The sequence below is a fragment of the Gorilla gorilla genome, chromosome 7 (assembly GCF_029281585.2).
Source record: "Gorilla gorilla gorilla isolate KB3781 chromosome 7, NHGRI_mGorGor1-v2.1_pri, whole genome shotgun sequence".
In the NCBI taxonomy this organism is placed as follows: Eukaryota; Metazoa; Chordata; class Mammalia; order Primates; family Hominidae; genus Gorilla; species Gorilla gorilla.
Genome location: NC_073231.2, coordinates 141,365,160 through 141,387,090, shown reverse-complemented (window position 1 = coordinate 141,387,090; position 21,931 = coordinate 141,365,160). Strand labels below are relative to the sequence as shown.

Genomic DNA, 21,931 nt, shown 5'->3' with positions numbered 1-21,931 from the left:
ATTTGCCAAAATAGGCCAATAGTTATGTCCAAGGTTAATCCTAGGATCACTGTTTGTATTGTGATCTATAAGAAGTAACCTCTATGTTCATTATTTGAGGGCCAATTAAATAAACTCTGGAACATGCATATAATAAAATATTATGCAGACATTAAAAGAATGAAATAAAACTGCATATGCTCATAGGAACAAGGTCCAAAATCACGTAAGTTAAAAACAAAAGGTACTAATAGGACATGCGACTTCTGGTACAGCTAAGGGAGGAGCTCAGCAAAGCCTCCCCCATAAAAAGCAAAATAAAAACTGACGAAATGGTTCAAAGTAACCATTTTAGGAGTCTGAAAACTGACTAATGGTACACAATAAACTGAAAATATAATATATTTATTCATTAAAAAGTGCTACATTTCAGGTAAGAAATATAAGAGTCTGGCCTGCTTGCCTAAGGATGCACCTAGTATTGCCATCTTGGGTAGCGTCAAGAAACTGACCATCAGGCTAGCCAGAAATTGGACAGATAATTCAGAAAATGAGACAGTCTTGAAAAGCTCGCCACACACCTCTGGCTGGATGGAAGGCTATATGCATGGACAGCAAGAAGAGAGTGAGGCAAAGCTCTCCATACAACCTTTCCTGAAGGTGAGTGCACATATATGCAGCGGAGACAGGAGGAATCCCAGAGCAACAGAAAAGCCAGGGTGGACATGACGAGAGTCTTCTTGGATCCACTCCCCTATGTACACACACAGCTCCATCATCGGAGGATGGAAACCTCACTTACACAGCTGTCTGAACACGAGCTCCCCTTGGCTGTCCACTAAGCAGTGCTGACACAGACAACATCCCTAGCAGGCCAGGTTTAAAAATAAAAGCAAGACAAAAACACATTAACAGAGATATTATTAGCTGTAACTACGAGGAAGACAGGCTGCAAATTTATTCCAACTAAATTATTAAAGAAATAGAAGACCAAAAAAATAAAAAAAATAAAAAAAAACACCTCAGCAACAAAAACCCCTCTGGGAAGAAAATACAACAGATTACAGGTTTGCTATGTTATTGAAAATACAGACTTTTCAACAAAAAATTAAGAAACATGCAAAGAAACAGGAAAACGTGACCTATACTCAGGGGGAGAAAAGCAGTACAAAGAGGCTGTCTTGGAGAGGGCCCAGATGTTGGAATTGCAACAAAAGAAAATTTAAAAAGCGTATTGCCGACAATGAAAAATTCACTAGAGGAGTTCAATAACAGCTATGAGCTGGCAGAATTAGTTAACTTGAAGACTAGTCCATTAAAATTATCCAGTCTGAGGTACATGGAGAAAAAAGGATGAAAAACCCTGAATGTAAGAAATCCATGAGACACCACCATGTGTATCAACATACACGTAACTGGAATTAGGGGGTGTGGTGGGGGGTAGAAAGGCAGAAAAAGTTTAAGTAGCTGAAAACTTTCCACATTTAATGAAAAACATAAACCTATAGATGCACAAAGCTTAGCCAACAAATAGGATAAACATACATCACACCCAAATTGCGGACAACAGAGGCAGAAAAAATCTTGACAGCAGCAAGAGAAAAACAACAGATTATACACAGGAGAACAGCAAAATGATTAATGACTCTTCTCATCAAAAATAACAGAGGTCAGAAGGTAGCATAGTAGCATATTCAAAGTGCTGGAGAAACAAAAAACAAAAACGATCAATCAATAATTATATAACCTATTTTTTAGGATGTAGGTAAAATAAAGACATTCCCAGAAAAACAAAAGACTTTTTGCTAGCAGACCTAGGTTACAGGAAAGTCTAAAGAAAAACCTTCAGGCTGAAAAGAAATAATACCATATGGCAGCTCTATCCACAGGAAGAAATGAAGGGCACCCAAAATAGTATAAGTTAATATAAAAGACTCCAGAAAAATACTGTGCGGCAAACCAATATCCCTCATAATTACAGATGTAAAAATCCTTAACAAACTATTAGTAAACCATATCTAGCAACACATAAAGAAGACTACATGCCATGACCAAGTGGGAATTAACCTCGGAATGCAAATGTGGCTTCACATCTGAAATCAACTAATGTAATACACTATTATTCACAAAATAAAGGAGAATAAAACCACACAATCATCTCAGGAGGAAAAAGATTTGCAAAATTAAATACCCATGTTTATACATTTATTCATGATAAAAACTCTCACCCATTAGAAATATAAGAGAACTTCTTCAACATGACAAAGGGTAGCAATAAAAAAACCCTATAGCCAATGGTGAAAGACTGAATGCTTTCCCCTCCAATTTTAGAAACAACACTGCATTGATGATTCTTGCCAGTGTAACAAGGAACGGAATGGAGTGGAATGGAATAGAGTAGAATAACAACATTACATTAAAAAAATTAAAGGCATCCATATTGGAAAAGAACTAGTTAAGTTGTCTTTATTCACAGATGACTTGCTCCTGTATTCCACTAATTAGGATTCCACTTAATCATTGTAATGATTCTATTAAAAAACACCACACTGGAACTAATAAACACGTTTGGCAAGATCACAAGATACAAAATCAATGCACAAAACTCAATTGTATTTCTATACACTAGTAACCATCTGAAAATGAAATTTTAAAAATTGCACTCACAATAGTATCAAAAAGCATACGATATTTACAAATCAATTTTGCAAAAGGAAAGGAAAAGGCTGACACCCTGAACACTATAAAACACTGTTGAGAAAAATTTTAAAATATCTTTTTTAAAAGTGAAGAAACATTTCATGTTCCTGGATTGGAAAACTCAAAATTGTTAAGATGAAAATTATCCCCAAACTGATCTATAGATTCAATATAATATCTATCAAATCCTAGCCAGCTTTTTTTTTAATAGAAATTAAGAAGCTAATCCTAAAACATATATGAAAATGCTAAGAAGCCAGAAAAGCCAAAAAATGTTTGAAAAAGAACAAAGTTGGACAATTTACACAACCTAGATTTCCAGATTTACTTAAGGCTAAAGTAATTAAGAGCATGCTACTGGCATTAAGAGTAGGCATACAAATCAGTGAAAAAGAATTTGAGAATGCAGAAATAAACCTTTACATTTATGTTTAGTCAATTTTCAACAATGGTACTAAGGTACTGAATGAGGAAATGATTGTCTTTTCAGCATATGGTGCTAGGACAACTGATATCCATCTAGAAAAAAATAAATTTAGAGACTAACCTCAAATATACAAACTAACTCAAAAGGTATTTTAAGTGAAAGAATACTGAAAAATTTTTAAAAGAAAACAGTAGAAAATCTTGGTGACCTTCATTAGGCAAAGACTCTTTTGGCCAGTCCAGATTCTGTGTGAGGTAAATTAGAGTCTACCTCTGGGGAAGAACTGTAAGGGTCATGGGATAAATGGTGCTACTGCAGCCATCTTTGGAAAAGAGAATCTGTTTCACCTGGCTAGATCTGCACTGCCTGGTCCACACTGCATGATCACCAAAACGTACTCCTCTCCTTAGCTGTGGTCTTGCCATAGTTTCAATTTTGTAGTCATTTATATGAAAAACTGACTCATATCTGACTTTGCCATTAAACTCCAGGAGGGATCATGTATTTTATTAGTTCACATCTGCCTACCACATAGTAAGCCCTTAGGAATTTTGTTTTAAACTAAAAGAAGAAATAGATTGTCATATTTGCTCATGGGAACTAAAGAAAATACCAGCCATTTCAGTTCCCAGGTTATTACATACTTAATGCAATTCTATGTCCTGGCTTTTTAAAGGCAATAGTGATTTAAATATCCTTTCCCTATAAATATAATAATTGTTTTCCTCACAGATAATATAATCACAGTACATGTGCTGTAGTATGTAAGTCAATCCACCAAACTAACCTGGGATAACCAAAGACAGTCTTATCCAGAGAACTACTTGGCAGATGTGTCAGCTTCTTTAAAATAAATTGTCTGCAGAGCCAAAGTGTTGACGCTTTACAATTCATTTTATCAAGAGCACGCAAATGACATAAAAAGTCCTTTTATCAAGAGCATACAAATCACACAAAAGACTTAAATCAACTTTGGTAACAGAGGTAGAGATGTATTCCCTTTAAATTGTCACATCCTTAGCAATGTCAACGTGTCTGAAAGGGTTAAAACAGTCAATTTTTAACAAAACATCCAAAATACTTGGCAAATAGCCCATCCCCTCTGGGCTCATTATGGTTATGCCTGTTATATTTATCATGTTGTACTGAAATCATCTGTTGATGTTTCTCTTTTCCTCTAAATTACATATTATATTATACTAAATGAGGGCAGGGGCTGCTTTTATTCAAGTCTGCATGCCAACACCAAGCACAGTGCATGGCACACAGAGGCACTAATGGTTTTGTGTTGGAGAACAAAAAAATTGTACAGTGTCACATAAAATCGTAGGAAAAGCGTTTCAAAACCTGAACTAGTGATTGTGCTATGCAAGTTTTTTAGCCATGTAACCTTGGCCATATGATTAAATCTTCCTGAAATTCTAACACCTCATATATACATAAGGAATAATGCCCAGTAATTCACAGGGACACTGTAAGGTCTACTTGAGGTGATGTCCATACAGCTTTTCAGCAGAAAAGGAGCTATGCAAATAACAGTTACAGACAAGAATTATCAAGGATTAAAGCAAAGACTTTAAAGTACAAGTTAACTATCAAGAAAAATGGTACTAACAGGGATGAGGAACTTTTTGATTTCTTCCAAAGCATGTCCCATCCTGGCATAAGCTTCTGCAGGTGGGGCAAACACTTCAATGAGAACATGGAGATCATCATTGAGATGGAAGTACTTTGCTTCTCCACTTTTCCTCAACTCTTCTTCCTGAAAAAAAGAAAAAAGAAATCACATTTAAAAACGTGTCATTATAAGAAATGAAAAATAAATAAATAAATAAATAAAAACTAACCCCCCAAAATAAAAACAATCCATTTGGCATGCGGTTGTCACAGAAAATTCATGCAACAGTAGACAACACTCTAAAAAAGAAGGTTTAAGCTATAAATGTGATCCTGATATTCCCAGGCTTTTACACACACTCAAAGGCTTCCTACTGCTGCTGGAATAATGTCCCACTCCAGACGCTGACTTGTAGGAGCCCCATCATCTGCTCACTTCTGCTGCTAGGGTGTCTTCACCTTCTCCAGTCTCCTTTGCTCAACCCTCCGCAGCCACTGCCCACGCTTCCTTTGTGCTTCTCAACCTGGCTGAGCTCACGTGCTCACTTCTACACTAGCTATGTGCGTCTCTGTGATGCTGGTACAAGGCACTTATCACTATCTGAAATACCTTATTTTAAAAAACATGTCTATTTTCTATCTTCTCTTAGTAAAAAGTGATTACCATGGAGCAGACACTGTGACTGCTTTGCTTAGTGATGCATTTTCCATGTCTAGAAAAGTGCTTGGTATACAGATGTTCAACAAAGATTCGCTGAATGAATGATTAAACATTCATTCATTGCTATGTCAATTTGCTCGTTCACATATTCATTCAAAAAACGTTTCTACATACCAACCACTATATTCTATCCGAGAATAAAACAGTGAATAAAACAAAATGAAAGACTTTATTACATTATTTTACATAATTATGACAAAAGTTTTTAATCTTTGTTTGTTTCCATAAGGAAATGCAGGAGGAAAACTAGGAGGAGAAAAAACAGATCGTTAAGGAACTACTGATTTTGCTCCACTGCCTTTTCCTAACTAACCTTCAATTTTAGGTCCTGATTTCAGAATCTGGGTCTTCCATTAGTCTCTGTTTCCAATGTTAGTATCAGACAGATTAAGATTAACAGGAATCTGAGGCTAATTTCCAAAAGATAAGAAATCTTTCTAGTCTCTCATAAAGGCTATCCCATAACCAAGAGAACCCCAGGAATTCCTGGCAATACCACCTTTTAATTTCACAATTAAGCAAGAGGCCAATGATAAAATAAATGCTAGAGGCACATAACCCTTGACTTCACCCTTGAAGGATTCAACTTCTGTTACTTGACTAATTTGAACTCTGACAAAGAAAAGAAAGACTAATACACAGAGCAGGAAATGGGCATGGGATTTAGTCAGCTATAATTTCATCTCAGCTATGCCAGTCACTAGCCATATGAGTTTAGACAGACTGTATGTAATCTAATACTTAATTTGCAAAATCTGTTTATTGGTAGCACATGTATATTAATGCAGAACTACTGAGAATACAAGGGACAGCCTTATATAAATGCTGGCAAAAGGAGACAGTGTATATACTACCTAGTACACTGCCTAACATATAACAGGCACCAATACATGCTAGCTTCCATCACATTAACAGAAGTAGGCCAGAAACTGAATGAAAGGAAAAAATATAAGGGAATATATGTAAATATAAGCTGCCATAATATTCTATAAATTTCCTTTTAAATTTGTTTTGACTATAAAAAACATTATCTTACGCCAACTCTTCATTGTTCTAATCAGAACATTTCAACCATCTGATCTGAATCTCTCTCATTGCTCAAGTTTTAAAAATCGCATTCTATGTACAGCAATTCATCCCTGAAAGCACAAATTATTGAAACAAACACTTATCCTTTTGTAATAGAGTACCAAAATAATGATGTTAATGAAAGATTATAATTGTTCATTCTTATTCAAGCATTTTTATTTCTATCACAAACTTAAGCTGGACAGAGAGGATTTCTTATCATAGCTGTAGCCATGGTACAATCCCACAGAGAGGGGAGTTATTACCAAACTACTCTATAGATTAATGATGACAGGCAATGTGTTATTTGGAGAAAAACACAGATGTTGAAATTTTGCATTAAACCCCTAATCCAACATTAACTGTATGACTTGGGCAGATTACATTACCCTCATCTTAAAGGGGTGATTTTTAAGTGGGGAAAATAATAGTATAGTACTTATCTCATAAGGCTGTTATAGTAATAAAGGAGTTAACGAACAAAACGTCTTTAGGATGAAGCCTTGCACATAATAAGCACTCAGTAAATGATAAATATAGTAATGATAATTATTATATCACTATCATTTTATTTATTCTATTATTGTATAGTATAAATGATGCAGGCAAAACATCCAGCATGAAGTTTGGCACAAGCTGAAGGCTCAACAGACCGGAGCACTGTCATGATTATTATGCTATGTAACCAACTGATATACATCAATAATGACTCCCATAATTTCATAAATGTAGCAAATAAATGCAGAAAACAAATTATATTCACATTAGATTTTAACAGTGAACCCTTTGAAAATCTAAATGGATGAGATTAAAATAATAAGCAATGGGAATCTCTTTAGAAATAAACATATTAACTGATAACTTCTGAAAACTAAAACTAGTAAAAAGGATCAACTGAAATCAATATTCAAGAATTCAGACAGTGATGATCTGATTATAATACAGCAGATGGGATACTAGTAGTATCTTTTTTTTTTTTAATTTATTTTTTTTTGGGAGACAGAGTCTCGCTCTTTCGCCCAGGTTAGAGTGCAGTGGCTCAATCTCAGCTCACTGCAACCTCTGCCTCCCGGGTTCAAGCAATTCTTGTGTCTCAGCATCTGGAGTAGCTGGGATTACAGGCGTGCACCACCATGCCCGGCTAATTTTTATATTTTTAGTATAGATGGGGTTTCACCATGTTGGCCAGGCTGGTCTCGAACTCCTGACCTCAGGTGATCCCCCCGCCTTGGCCTCCCAAAGTGCTGGGATTACAGGCATGAGCCACCATGACTGGCCAGTATCCATTTAAGTTGCAAACCTGTTACTTAAATGATCATCTGTGGTCACCCTCAGTAAAATGCTTTTGAAAGAATAACTGATGGATCATGTGACAGAGGCTACAGCGCAGTATGGGACAAAAATGGGAAGCGGAGTACAGGTGGACAAGAGATAGACAAAGCTGGTGGAAAAGAGTTCAGAGAGAAAATGACAGACTGGGGCTTTACATTATCAGTTCAAGCCCAAAGAGCCAGAAGTAAGCTAGGGTGCACTGCTTGCAGCCACAGGTTGACAGGGCCAACAAACAGGTGCAGAGTTCAAGTCTGTGTGTGGCTGAATAACAATACAGATGCTCAGCCGTCTCTTACGTGAGACTCAGGACAGTGTCTGGATAACAGTGAAAACCTAAGAATAAATTAAACCTGAGAACACACTGACATTTGGGAGGATTCAAACAACTCTGAGTACTCAAATACTGAAATGCCACAGAGCCTTCCACACGGCAAAAGCCTGCCTGGTGATGCTTTTCCCATGCTGCTTACACAGCCGAGGTAGTTCCTTGAAGGGAGACGACAATTCTCATGCTTCACTACTACTCCTCCTTATCATCTCCTGGCCTACGATCAATCTCTGCTTAACCAAACATGCAGAGAATAAGAGAGCTATGTTAAACCCAGGGGAAAGGCTGCTTGCATACAGTAACTATGATATTTCCTAGTGTGTGAGCTTCCTCCTAGTCCTCCCAAAACAATGAATCTCTCTAATAAATCCAGATAATATATTCAAATTCTCTGAATCTCAGATCCCAGCAAGGATCTTGGACATTTTACTAGAGTGACTTTACACCGAGCAGAGGAAACACTTAGACAGTTTGAGAATTAACAGAACTGATTCTGACCTAATGCCACTCCACTGAGGGCCACCAAGCAGAGTGGGGCTTATGGGATTAGAAGGTAAGGAGACTTCTCGTCCCAGTCCACTGACAGTGGGTTCAGTGGATTGTAAATCCGCAATGTATGCTACTCCCCTCCCTGGTTCTTGAGTGCCTTGATGAAATATACACAATCAGCCACTTGCAGAATCACCATACTGATTTCCAAAGACATAGAAATGAAAGAACCAGTGAATGGGTGATCTGGAAAAGAGGGTCAATCATGTAAAAACAGGGTGTCCCATGCAAATGCAGAGCCGGCATTCAGCCAGGTAGTCAAGAGGACTCATTGCAGCAGATGCTAGAGCACCTTAATCCCCAGCAGTCTCCATGCAACTCAAGGTGCTCATCAGCAAAACGGCCACGGTGGCCAGGAGGGAAGTCATGCATTACTTCATAACACCGACTCCCCTCAAAAAGGATCACTGGCTATTGACATGCTGTGTGTCCAATATGCCAACAGCAGACAGCCTTGATATGACAATATCATCTGGAAGGCCCACCAAGCCCTGACACCAAGCTGATAATATTTAGGATCCCTTTCATTACATGGGTAGTCAGGCACTTGCTGTTAACTTGGGCATACAATCCAGATAAAGCTTTGCCTTCCTTGTTTCCCTTCTACCTGTAAAATTCTTGGTGGATGCCCTGATAACTACCACTGTATGCTACAGAACACTGCTTCTGACCAAGCAGTGGTTCTGACCAACCCCCTTAACAACAAACTAAATAAGTGGGACAGTGGAATCCTGCTTGTAGGTTTCACTGCTCATATCGTGCAGCCCATTACCAGATGGCCTTATTAGAGCGTGAACTAAGATATCAGCAAGGGTAGAGTACTTTCCTGCAAAATACACATAATTTCTGACCAACTGGCCAAATATATGTTTTCATTTTCTCCTACTGCTAGAATAGATGAGTCAGAGAATTGAAGTCATAATTTAAGACAGCAATGTTTAGTGAGTAATTAAAAAAACCAGGCCATGCACTGGAATCATTTCAAACACCTACTGAAATTCATTTTGAGTTTCTACCCTAAACAAGTAGAGGTATGGGAATCTGTACTTTTAAACAGTATCCCACACAAATCTGAAACATGTCATGTTTTCCAATGCTGTCGAAAATATACAGGTGCTGTTGTCAGAAAACCATGGTTTTATTAATCGTGTTAATCAAAAACAAAAAATTTCTCAAATTAACCCAGAAAATATACTCAAGTTCTCTGAATCTCAGTTTCCTTACATGTAAAATGAGGAAAATATTATCTCCCATCATTTTTCCAAGGATAACATGAAGGAATGCATGTAACATGTTTCACACAGTGCCTGACTCACAGTAGCAGCTGAATAAACAAATACTGTCCATTTGCATTATAAAAGCTATTGTTTAGATAGCTTTTTTGTGAGGATGTTGGATTGTGTTTAAATCACCTGTGTTTAAAATATCATTGTTCAACATTTCACGGTATGTGATCACTCAATGTGGATTTGGTTCTCAGCAATATAAATCTTTTAATAATGAGAAAACAACACGTGTCCTTAGAAAACAATGTGACACACATTATGATATGAGAAAATTTTCAGAATTGGCATATTTAAGAAAATGATCAACAAAAATAACACTATTTTTAGCTGGTTAAAAAACATGACTATTAATGTGAATACATCTAAGTAGAACAATTACGTGTTAGAACAATAAGCAATTACTAAAACACTTAAAATCAATTTTAATAACATTCTAAAATGCACACAATATCAAATAAAAGACAAAAAGAAGAAATAAAAGCATATACATTATAAACTCAACTATATGTAAGGTCTGCACAGAAAAGACTCCAAAAACACTAATCTAAAATGCAAACAGTAATGATGAGACTATAGATAGCTTTTATTTCTTTTCATGATAATTTTAATATTACCTTACTTCCTACAAGGTGACATATTACAACTGCAATCAAAACTTTAAGTATTATGTTTTTATTTAATGTATGACTATAAAGGTTACAGATGCAGGTTTAAGTTACTACATATTCTGAAGCTGACCAGAGTGACTCAATTTTCTAAACAGTATCACAAATATATCCCCTTATGTAACTATGTATGAATACAGTGGATAATATAAGAGCACATAATATAACATGATACACAACTTAGCCGTTTTCTATAATTAATATTACCTTGGCCTTGTCTCTCATGGAACCTTTCCCAAGGATGGACATTTTTGTCAAGGTTTCTTCTTGTAAACGCTTCAGAGAATTGCCACGTGGACCCAAAAGTTTCCCCACAAAGTTGAACTAGGAAAAATAAACAACCAAATTTGTAGCATTTATATCTGAAAGTAATTTCTTAATCTTGAATGTTAAGAAACATTGTACTGTGCTACACATCATTGATTAATGGCAAATATTTAAGCTCCTGCTACATGCATTAAAATATGATGTTTCCCACAAACCACATAAAACGGGGCTAAACGTAAAATAAAAAACCCTGATATATTTCTTTATATTTATTTCAGTAATGGCTATATTCCACAACTGTGAATGAAGCTAATTTCCCAGAATTCCTCGGTTGCTATCCTAACAGTTTCAGCACACGTTAAATATCACCATGAATGAACACTTCTAGGATGAGAATGTAGGTGAGAAAAAATGACACCAGGTGCCTCTAACATGCACTAGACTGGTCACTGTGGAATACCTGGTTCTTCTACCTGGTCAGCCCTTAGATCTAGTTATTCAATCAATGAGAGGACTGGCTTAGATGAGTTTTTAAGCATTCGGTGGTTGATGGAAGCTTTACAATAAAATTCATTGCTTCTAAAATAACTAGCTATGGGAATGTGGGCAATTTATTTAACCTTAGATGTCTGTGGTTCCTTAACAAGCAGAATAGTAGTGAATTAATTAAGGGTATGCCTTCTGTAACCAGCCTACCATGATTTAAAACGTAGCCTTTTCTGTTTGCCAGCTGAGTAAACCTGGGCAAGTTACCTAACCTGTCTATACCTCAGTTTCTTCATCTGTAAAATAGGAATGACAACAAGACCTACCTTCATAGGGCTGTTCTAAGGATTAAATGAGTCAATATAAATAAACTGTTTAAAACAATGCTTGCCAGGTAACAGACACTCAATACATACACCTTGAATACAAAAAAAAAAATCAGGAATTTCACACAATTTTTAAAAGCCTTGCTATAATTAAGGTAAATCATGACTACTTCTTGCTACCAAATAGAAAATCAGCAGGGAGGAAGCTGTTCGCCTTGGCAAGATGCTTGATTACAAACTCACATAGCAGCCACTTCTTCCGTGATCCATGCCACTGCTGTGCTGCTGTTTCTGAGAGAAAATTGTTCCTCAATTTACCTAACTATGGCAATTGAAGTAATATTCCTGAAATAAGTACTTAGCACTTTAAAAAATCTAAATGGTATTTTTTCCTTCCAACTTTTAATTTTATTGGTCTTCAACCAAAACTCAAATATATATTTTTAATCTTTGCATGTAATTATTTTTTGCTTGTTAAAATGGCATTTTCAGTAAAATATTTTTAAATATAAAAGTTATACTTGCAGAGTTTACAAAGTCTAATACTACTACAGAGTGAAAAAGTGGAGTAAATGGGGAGCAAGAATCAGGTGGGACTGGGTACTGACCCATACAATCCCACCTGATTCTAGCTCCCCATTTACTTTTATTATCTTTCTGAAAATTCTATTATTTGGACATTGGACATCCTGAGATGGACTGCTATCTCTAAATTTCTCTTTTATTATTTGTGTCTCTCTGTTTTACTTTCTGGAGAATTTAAATACATTTCCTATATACCTACTGATTCCTTCATTTTTGCTATCAAATGTTTACGAATAGGACTGTCTTATAGCTGTTTCTTCTTTATGGTGTTTTGTTATACTTTGTGGAAACAATTAAATTTCTCATCCTTTCTGAAGATATTGATGACAGCAGCCTGTCCCCGCCTTGGAGTTTAAAGTATCTGCTTCTTCCAAGAGTCTCCCCTCCCCCATTTTGTGAGCTGGTCACTTTCTCTTTTATGGGATTTCCTCAGATGTCTGGTAATCCTCTACTATCTGTTCTTAAAAATTCCAGATTGCTGACTGGAAGTTCTGTTTTCATACATGGGACTTGGCAACAGTAGTCTTCATTGCAAATATGGCAGCTGAGTTATTTTATCAAGAGCTACTGAAATATCAGTATCTGTATTTCTTTTCACTTGGGCGAGGCACTTCCCTGAAGAGAAACTCCTCAGTCTCTTAAGAGGAGGTGTAAGCCCAGCTGCCAGAATACTGGGAATCCCACCACTAAGCACACACACTTTTATTTAAAGGAAACAATTCCCTCATTTTCAGTGTGATATCTCACCCCCATCTTCAGTTGTATCTGTCTGTATCTTGGAGCCTCACAGTTGTCCAATTCAACCTCTTCAGGAAACCTCTGGTCTTTTGCTAGAGTGTGGAGGGGCAGATGCCTGGTTTTATAAGATGAGAACATCTTGCGATCTAACTACTTCTTATACCTTTCAACCAAGTCTACTCTTGTCAGTTCTAATCCATAAATCCACCTTTACAGTAATTGCTACCTACAATTCCTGAGCGCTCTCAAGTTTTCCCACAGTAATGAACATGTTTCTGGTTGAATTCTTCCCCGTCTGCCAGCTCAGGGTTCTGCTTTCTCTGGTCTCCGTTACCATTTATCTATTTATTTTGCAAGCACCAAAATTTTACAGACATCATTTGCCTATTGTTGTCTCACTCTCTCATTCTTCTGATCTTCATAAATTTATGCCTTTTTATTTCATTTATATTTATTTTAATAGGTTTCAAAAATGGAGCAAAAATAAATTTTGATAGTCAAATAGTCATATTTATCTTGCATCTTAAGTTAGGTCAAATAGTTCCCAAGTGGTAAAAATTAAGAGGCTTTAGAAATCATCCAATCCAAACATCTAATTTTATACAGAAGAATCTGAAGTCCATAGAAAGATATGATTGATTAAAGGTCACTTGACAGCATTCCAGGTAAAAAGAAAAAGCATTTTATATGACTTTTATGTACCTTTAGGGGTTTCTTTTTTCCACTTAACTTCTGTTAGTGTTTTGTTCACAAAAAGTACATAAATGAATACTGTGACAACCAGAAACACTTTTATTTTCCCTTCTTTTTCCTCTCAACTCTGTTCAACCATGTATCTCCCTAGTCAAGTTACTTCTATCTCCTGAGTCAAATTAACCCTCCTGAGTCTCAGACTTTTCATCCACAAAACACAGACCATATTACCTACTGTGGGTGCAGGTCGCATGAATTAAGTAAGAAAGTATATGAAAATCACCTAAGAGGGCAGCCAGCAGATTGCGTATACTTGATGCCAAATTAGTAAGTAATAAACAGATGAATTTAACTGTTGTGGATGTATACAATTTTATCTGAACAAGACCCACGTACTGTGGAACTGCATCCCCTTCAGAACCTATGGCAAGTGGGACAAGGCTACCAAGGGAGCCACCACACTGAAAATGGCATGACCTGGCCCAGGCCACCCAGATCGGCCAACGAATTGGCCTTTGACTGGAAGTCAAGAGATTCTGAAATTTAGAACTGATTATGTGGATACTGAATGTCCTGAGAGCTGAGTCACAATAATGGTAACGTGCTTGGCTGCTGCGGCAGGTTCTCAAACTGCAGATGTTGCATCACCTCCCTGTGGGACACTTGGAAATATTTAGCATGTTTATTTGGTTGTCACAATGACTAGGGTCACTACTGGGACTCAGGGGCAAAGGCCTATGTCAGGCATCAGAAACAGATGGTCCTGCCCTTCACCAAAGTGTCCTGTTTAAAATGTCAGTTGTGGCCCAGGTAAGAAACACTGCTAGAGGGAAAAGCCAGAGACAATTTCTTAGGCTTAAAGCCCTTATTACTGTCTTTTCAGTTTGCAAGTTCAATTCCTCCATGCATTCTATAGGACACCCGAAGGTAGGTTTTTTTTGTTGTTGTTTTTTGTTGTTTTCCTTTGTTTAAAGAAAAAATCCTTCAAGCTAGTCATAGTCGGTATTCGCAACAAGAAAAGGCCTAACCAATAGATGGACTGAGTATGTATTTTGGACTTTCTGGATGATATAAATAATAAACAACGAAGGCGGCATAGTTGTCTTCTTTGCCATTAGTCCCATAACACCTCCTGATGTCCCACTTGCTATGGGTTCTGAAGGGGTGTCATCATACAGTGCCCTCATCTTATCAGAAATGTGAACACAGCGGTTTCTTAGCATTTCTAGTTTTCAGGTTCACATTTACCAGGTGTGGCTTATAAAAGTCATTACATTTCAGGGTCATTATGAAGAATAAAATATCAGATAAAGTGCTAAGCACGGTGACAACGTTGAATTTTACCTGAGCAGCCCTGTGCACCTAAAAACAGTGATGATTATGAAATCTCCCCACCCTTTTGTGTTTCTGGAAAGTGCTTGTTGCAAAGGGCCACTCTTACCCACATAACTTAGATAAGACTCACAGAGGATCCTTTATTTACCTACAGCAAGGACAGACACAAACCCTCAAAATTCCCATTATTTTGCCCCTTAAAAATTAGCTGAACTGTTTGTTTCCACTGGTCAATCAGAAAAAGACATATGTCCTGAGTTAGTTAAACTTTGGTTCCACTTCTCTCCTTTGTCCAGACCCCTGAACTTTGACCCATCTTCAATCTGAACCAGCAGACAAGCTCTACCCAAAAGCCCCTTTGGAAAACAGGCCAAGCTCAGGGTAGTGTTCTCTGATCACTGTCCCATCCTGCCACTACCACCCATTCATCGCACTGCCCCACACCGTTCTGGCCTCAATCATTTCACCCATGAAAGGAAAGCCTTTTTCTGCCTGACTTCTGAGATATAACTTACAGTTCTCATGGTCAGTGCTTTCTCACTTTTTAATATTCCCTCTCCCTATTGCCAGTAGTCCCTTTCTGTGCTCTTGCAGTCACCTTTTCAAATAAAATCTCCCCTTATCCATGTCCTGATTTTTTATTTTAAAAACTATATCTGCAAGACAGAAATAAGAAAATACATTTTAATATTCATTTGTATAAATAACCTCATTTGTCCATTAATACATATTCATTTATTAATATTAATATTCATTAATAATTTTATTTGTTCACTTACATGGAAATTATCATTTTACAAATTCACAAATTATCATTCCTAAGACTAATAATTTTTCTCCAGATGTCAATTATTGTATCTCTCACAGACACACAAATGTTACCTTTTTAAACACAAACCATCCAAAGTCCCATTATTTTCTCCATTAAAGATTAGCTGAACTGCTTGTTTCCACTAATCAGGAAAAGTCACATACCCTGAGTTGGTTTTCAAGTGATTAGGAAGATGGTACAACAACATATAGTAAGTATATATGAGTTTCACTGCATGATGTATAAGCTACAATAATTATATTATTCACCGGTAAAGACCAAGTGCCTTTCTGAACTAGCTTTAATTGATCTAAACTATAATTGTGACATGACACTGTTCCTTGGGGAGCAATTACAGTTAAGCTGTCATTTCATAAACAACTAAATCTCAAGAACCTGTCACGGTCTCCATTAAAAGGTTTCCCATAACTGAGTGCTCACCAAAAAGCTGATTAGTATAATAAAGGGATATCTTACTGACCTCTAACACAACACTCAACACTGAACTTGGAAACTCCGCCACCATAGCTTCAAACATGCTCTTCTTCCAGAATCCCTTAGCCCAGCAAATGGTGCCACTGTCTTCGCAGCAACTCAAGCCTGAAGCCTGCCACCTACTGCATGAGGGCACTGACTAGGCCTGTGTGTTCACTGCTTTATCTCTCCGACATGAATAGAGAGGGCGTTTAATACATGTTAATGATCTAATTAGTTATATGTTAATGATTTTACCTCCTAAACATCTCTTAAATCTGTCCATTTTCTTCAGTCCTCCCACAACCACCCTAGTCTAGGCCTTCATCTGCTCTCCCTGGACCACTGTAGAGTCCTTTCTCTGTATCCACTTCCATCTCCTTCAATCAACAGAAAGGTCTTTTTAAAACACAAGTTGCCCATATTACACCTCTGCTTAAAATGCAACGATGTGACTGTCCTGCGAACCTGAGTGCTAGTGTTTTGCTACTGCTGTGAAAAGCCCTTCCCAAACATGCTAGCTCTGGCTCACCTCTCTAGTCTCACCACATTTCTGCTTTTAATTTTAGCCATTCTGGATTTCTTTCAGCTTCTCAAAACTGCTGTGCTCCAAGAACTGCACATTCAGTTCAGACGTACAGAGTTGGAAGGAACGTCACATCCACCCTTTAAACAATAAAAAAAAAAAAAAAAAAAAAAAACTGGACAGAAAGCAAATTAACACTGAAGTCCATGGGCAAAAATTATTTCTCCCAGTAGGTATCTCTGTCCAGGAATCTACAGGGAGGAATAAAACTCAAGCATTTGCTCATCTGGGGTGGGCTAGCATGAGAGTATGAAGCCCTGGAAACCACCCAATTAGAAAAGTTGAAACCTTCTTAAAAGCTTTTTCTGCAAAAAAATCCCTCCTACCCCCAGGCACTCACAGAGAAAATTAAAGAAAATAAAGAAACCACTTCCCCTGGGGAGCTAGTGGGGGATAAGGGATTGCTGAAATCTGCCCAGAGCCACCTATCCTATGTCCTTCTCCTGAATAAAAGCCTAATCTTCAGGAGGAATTGGTGTTTAAGGCACCATCTTAGAAGCAGGGACCATGCCCTCGCCACACAGTAAACCTGCCGGTGCCTTGACCTTGGACTTCCCAGCCTCCAGAACTGTGAGAACATAAATTTCTGTGCTTTATACATTCCTCAGTCTCAAATATTTCATGGCGGCAGCACAAATGGACTGGGATACCTTCTGGTATTTAAAAAGAAAAGTCACATTCTGCAAAGTTAAGTGACCCATAGGATAAAAAAAGAAAATTTCTAATACAGCATTTTGCAATTGAGTTAAACTTCTTGACCCAACACACATATAAATATATAATAACTGTTCTATCCCATAAAGACCATAATGTTATATTCAATTAAAGACATCAAAACTTTTTTCAGAACAAACTATATTCTACAGAAATTATGAGTCCCTATTTGCAAGTAACAGGTATAAACTATATATAATAGTTTGTATATAAACTGTATATAATAGTTTGTATATAAACTGTATATAATAGTTTGTATATAGTTAAACTGTATATAATAGTTTGTATATAGTTAAACTGTATATAATAGTTTGTATATAGTTAAACTGTATATAATAGTTTGTATATAAACTGTATATAATAGTTTATTATAGTTAATATAATAAACAGGTATATTAACAGGTATAAACTATATGATTTTCACACAACCTTGACTGATTTTCACACAAATGAGAAAATTAGGGACAGAAAAGTTCCACTTTAAGGCTATCTTGGTTATCCACTACTACATAACAAACTACTTCCAAATTGAATGGTCTTGAAAAATAACCGTCTTATTTATTTGCTCACAATTCAGCAACTTCGGCACTGTTGGGGGCAGACAGGCTCATGAGTTAATGGTGGCTGTCAGCGGGGACCTCGGTTCCTGCTGGTTTGCCTGACTCTTCTTCACCTGAGTATCTTAAGCTTCCACTTACCATGGCAGCCTCAGCGTGATAGGCTTGTGCATGGTGTCTGATTTCCAAGATGAGAAAAGCAGAAGCTAGAAGTCTTTCTTAAAGCTCAGGCTTGGAACTGGCATTGTGTCAGTTCTGCTGCATGCAATCAGGTAAGCGAGATGCAGAGTCAGACAAACTCCGGGAAGGGCACCACGCAGGGCCTGAAGGCTTGCATGTATGGTCATGGGGGCAGAGCACAATATACACACTACACCACTGATAAAAATGACAAAGCAGTCACTGATCAAAAAGTCAAATTTTAATACCCTCAAACATTATGGTCTTTTCTAAGGCCTGGCTAGCTACCTGCCTGTTGCCTTCTTTTTCCTAAGTTGGGAAGCAAGGTGGTGATTTCTCTGAGCGTGGAAACCCTGTCTTACTCATCTTTGTACCTCAATGACTGTCTAGAACAGCATGTAACTTATGACAGGCAAGCAATATTTCATGCATACAAAAGTGAATGACAAATGCCAACTGAAATTAATGCCCCAAAAGTATTAATCACTACCCAAGATGTTAATTAAAACAAAACCTAGAATATACCACACAGGGAGATGAAAGGAAGCACATTTTTGGTATATGGGGTCCAACTGGCCAACAAGGACTTGTAATTGAGCTTAAGCTCTAAGTGTTTATCTAAAAATGTTAAAAAAAAAAAAAAACCTGAGAAGAATAGTAAAATAAAGGATATTAGTATTAGATAAACAATGTAAATTTATTTCTCTAGAGGTGGGTCTAAAGTAGAAAGTAAAAAGGAGGATATAAAGAATTTTTTAAAAAAATGTTTGGATACAGTACAAGATATAGACAGTTCTCGACTTACAATGGTTCAACTTAGGATTTTTTGACTTTATGATGGTGTGAAAGCAAAACACGTGCAGTAGAAAACTTTATTTCCAGTATCCATACGACCATTCTGGTCTTTCAATTTCAGTTCAATATTTGATAAATTACATGAGATATCCAAGACTTCATTATAAAACAGGCTTTGTGTTAAATGATTTTGCCCAACTATAGGCTAATGTTGAGTGTTCCGAACATATTTAAGGTAGGCTAGGCTAAGCTTTGATGTTCAGTAGCTTAGGTGTGTCAAATACATTTTTGACTTACAATATTTTTAACCTACAAGTGGCTTATTGGGACAAAACCCCACTGTAAGTGAGGATCAGTATATATCTCAAATCAGTTTAACAGCTAAGAAACTGTGAGAAAGGAAGAAGGCCATAAAGCAGGTCCGTCAGTACATTCCATGGTGAGAGCAAATGTAAATACTACCTACAGGTTATTACCTCAAATATTCCACAGTCTTAAGTTAGGCAATGTAAGAATTATCCCCACCCATATTTACACCTTTGCTCCTTCAATGGGTACTGTGTGTGTATACACACACATATTTATCTATCTAAAAATCATATGCCTGTTCTATCACTGGTTAATACTGCAATACTTATCTAGGCCAAGAGATTCATCATTAACACTACTATACGTAGAGAAATAGCTCCAACTGAGAAGACTGTTCTTGTCATATCCAACTGGATCATAGTTGTTTTTAATCTTTTTATAAGGCTGAGTTGTACTAGGCACAAAAGAAGGATCAGCTCTCTGGTTTTGTCACTAATTTAGATTGTCTTTATCTACAACCTTTAATTAACAGTGTCTTTTGCAGTAATATTTGCCCACTGGAGGACATGTTTAATTAAAACTAGTTAACATAATCCATAAATCTGCAACCAAGCACATATAAATAGCTGTATGCCCCAGTACACTGAAAGCAAATGAATTAATAAATGGTGTTTTGCTTTCACGCCATCATAAAGTAAAAAAATCTTGAGTTCAACCAATGTAAATCGAGAACTGTACCTTGCACTGTATCTAAACATTTTTTAAAAAATTCTTTATATCCTCCGTTTTACATTCTACTTCAGACCCACATCTAGCGAAATAAATTTACATTGTTTATCTAATACTAATACCTTTGTGAGACCTGCATTGTGGAATAGCCCCTTTCACTTCAGGATACTCTCTCAAAGTGCATATAACTGGACTTAGATGAATCATGTAAGGGTACTGTACTAATCCATGCACTAAATATTAATAAAGTTTAATTTCTTAAAAGCATAGGCCTTGGAGTCAGACTTCTAGGATTCAAGTGCCCGATACTTAGTAACTTTTAGCAAGTTACTCAACTTCTCTGTTCTTCCATTTTTTTTCACATGTCAACAGGAAATAATAATGTCTATCTTATGTTATAAAGATTAAATGAGTTAATAGTAAAGTGCTTAGAATAATGCCTCGCACACAAAAAACCACTCCGTGTGTGTACACACACATAAACAGAAGTCTACACATAAACAGAAGTTCTACTGTATTTTCCCAGCACCCAAACGTATTAGCATGCACCCCTCTTTGGAGAACACCACTCAAGCACTTGCTTTCTGTACTTTACTGGGGAGAACAAAAGCTTTCAAAGAACATCTTTAGTTTATAATCTACACTTACCTATTTCCTGCCCAAGGACAAAAATACAAAGGGAGAACAAAAAGGTTTATTTTCCCTTTATCCTCTTGAAAGAACCGATCAATACTTTTATTAGCTCAATGGGACATTTTAAGTTTAATAATTTGACCACTAACACAATGATTACTTAAATAAATCCCCATTCTTAGTATTCAGGATTTTGATCTCATTTGAATTATATCAGTGTAGTAAATGCCAAACTCTAAACAATAGTAAACCTAACAACGGACTTGGGACCATGGCATTCACATGAAACGGAGTAGCCTCCTCAGAAACAAAACACTTGTTTCTTAGCATAGTTGCTAACTGAGTCAAGCTTTGCATTACTGATAATCATTTTCAAGATTCTGATAATCACCCCTGAAAATAACAATCACTTTTTACGTGGGCATTTTAATGTCCTAAGAGTAAGTCATTCCAAACTTGTGTTTAGGTGTTTATTTCAATATCACAAATATTTCAGGATTCTCTTCGAGATATATACAATTCCATGCCCAAGTAAAGCACTGAAGGCATTCCAGAATATATTCCTTATGATTTAAACGAATGTTATGATCCACTATTCCCCATAATGAAGTCATTCTAGCCCAACAGTTATTCTACCTTTCTCCCTCATGTCTGTTAATGTCCTGAATTTATCCTTAAAGACTAAATTTAATTGCATCCATAATTATTTCTCTAGAAATAACTCTCCATCACGTCCTTAAATTCTATGCTGTGCCTCTAACCTTTGTAATATTAATTCAATCTTTATCCTATATTATTTAGTAAAATTTATCGTTTCCCCTATTAGATTACGAATTATTTGAGAGCAAGTAGGACCCACATTTAATTAAGCATTTTTCCTATATAATCGTTTCTCAATAAATACTTATGGATTTAAAGCTTATTTTTCTCCAAATTGAATAGCACTATTCAATAAGGTTTTTATTGATTTTTTTGTTGTTGTTGCAGAGATTACTATATTAAAGCTATAAATACTATTATTTAAATATATTAATTTTCCAA

The 21,931-nt window shown here is 36.6% G+C and overlaps 1 protein-coding gene across 9 annotated transcripts in view; it reads right to left on the bottom strand.

Moving 5' to 3' along the window:
• The window catches only part of KHDRBS3 (KH RNA binding domain containing, signal transduction associated 3), a 199,860-nt gene that overhangs the window by 103,989 nt on the left and 73,940 nt on the right, over window positions 1-21,931 (bottom strand). For all 9 annotated transcript variants that reach the window (XR_002007132.4, XR_002007135.4, XR_010135055.1 and 6 more), the window contains exons 3-4: window positions 10,880-10,996; window positions 4,722-4,868 (exon numbers count right to left, since the gene is read on the bottom strand). Coding sequence is in view for 4 of the 9 variants with exons in the window: in XM_004047562.5 (XP_004047610.1) it covers window positions 4,722-4,868; window positions 10,880-10,996 (264 nt within the window). In the remaining 5 variants the exon portion in view is untranslated. The remainder of the gene's footprint in view (window positions 1-4,721; window positions 4,869-10,879; window positions 10,997-21,931) is intronic.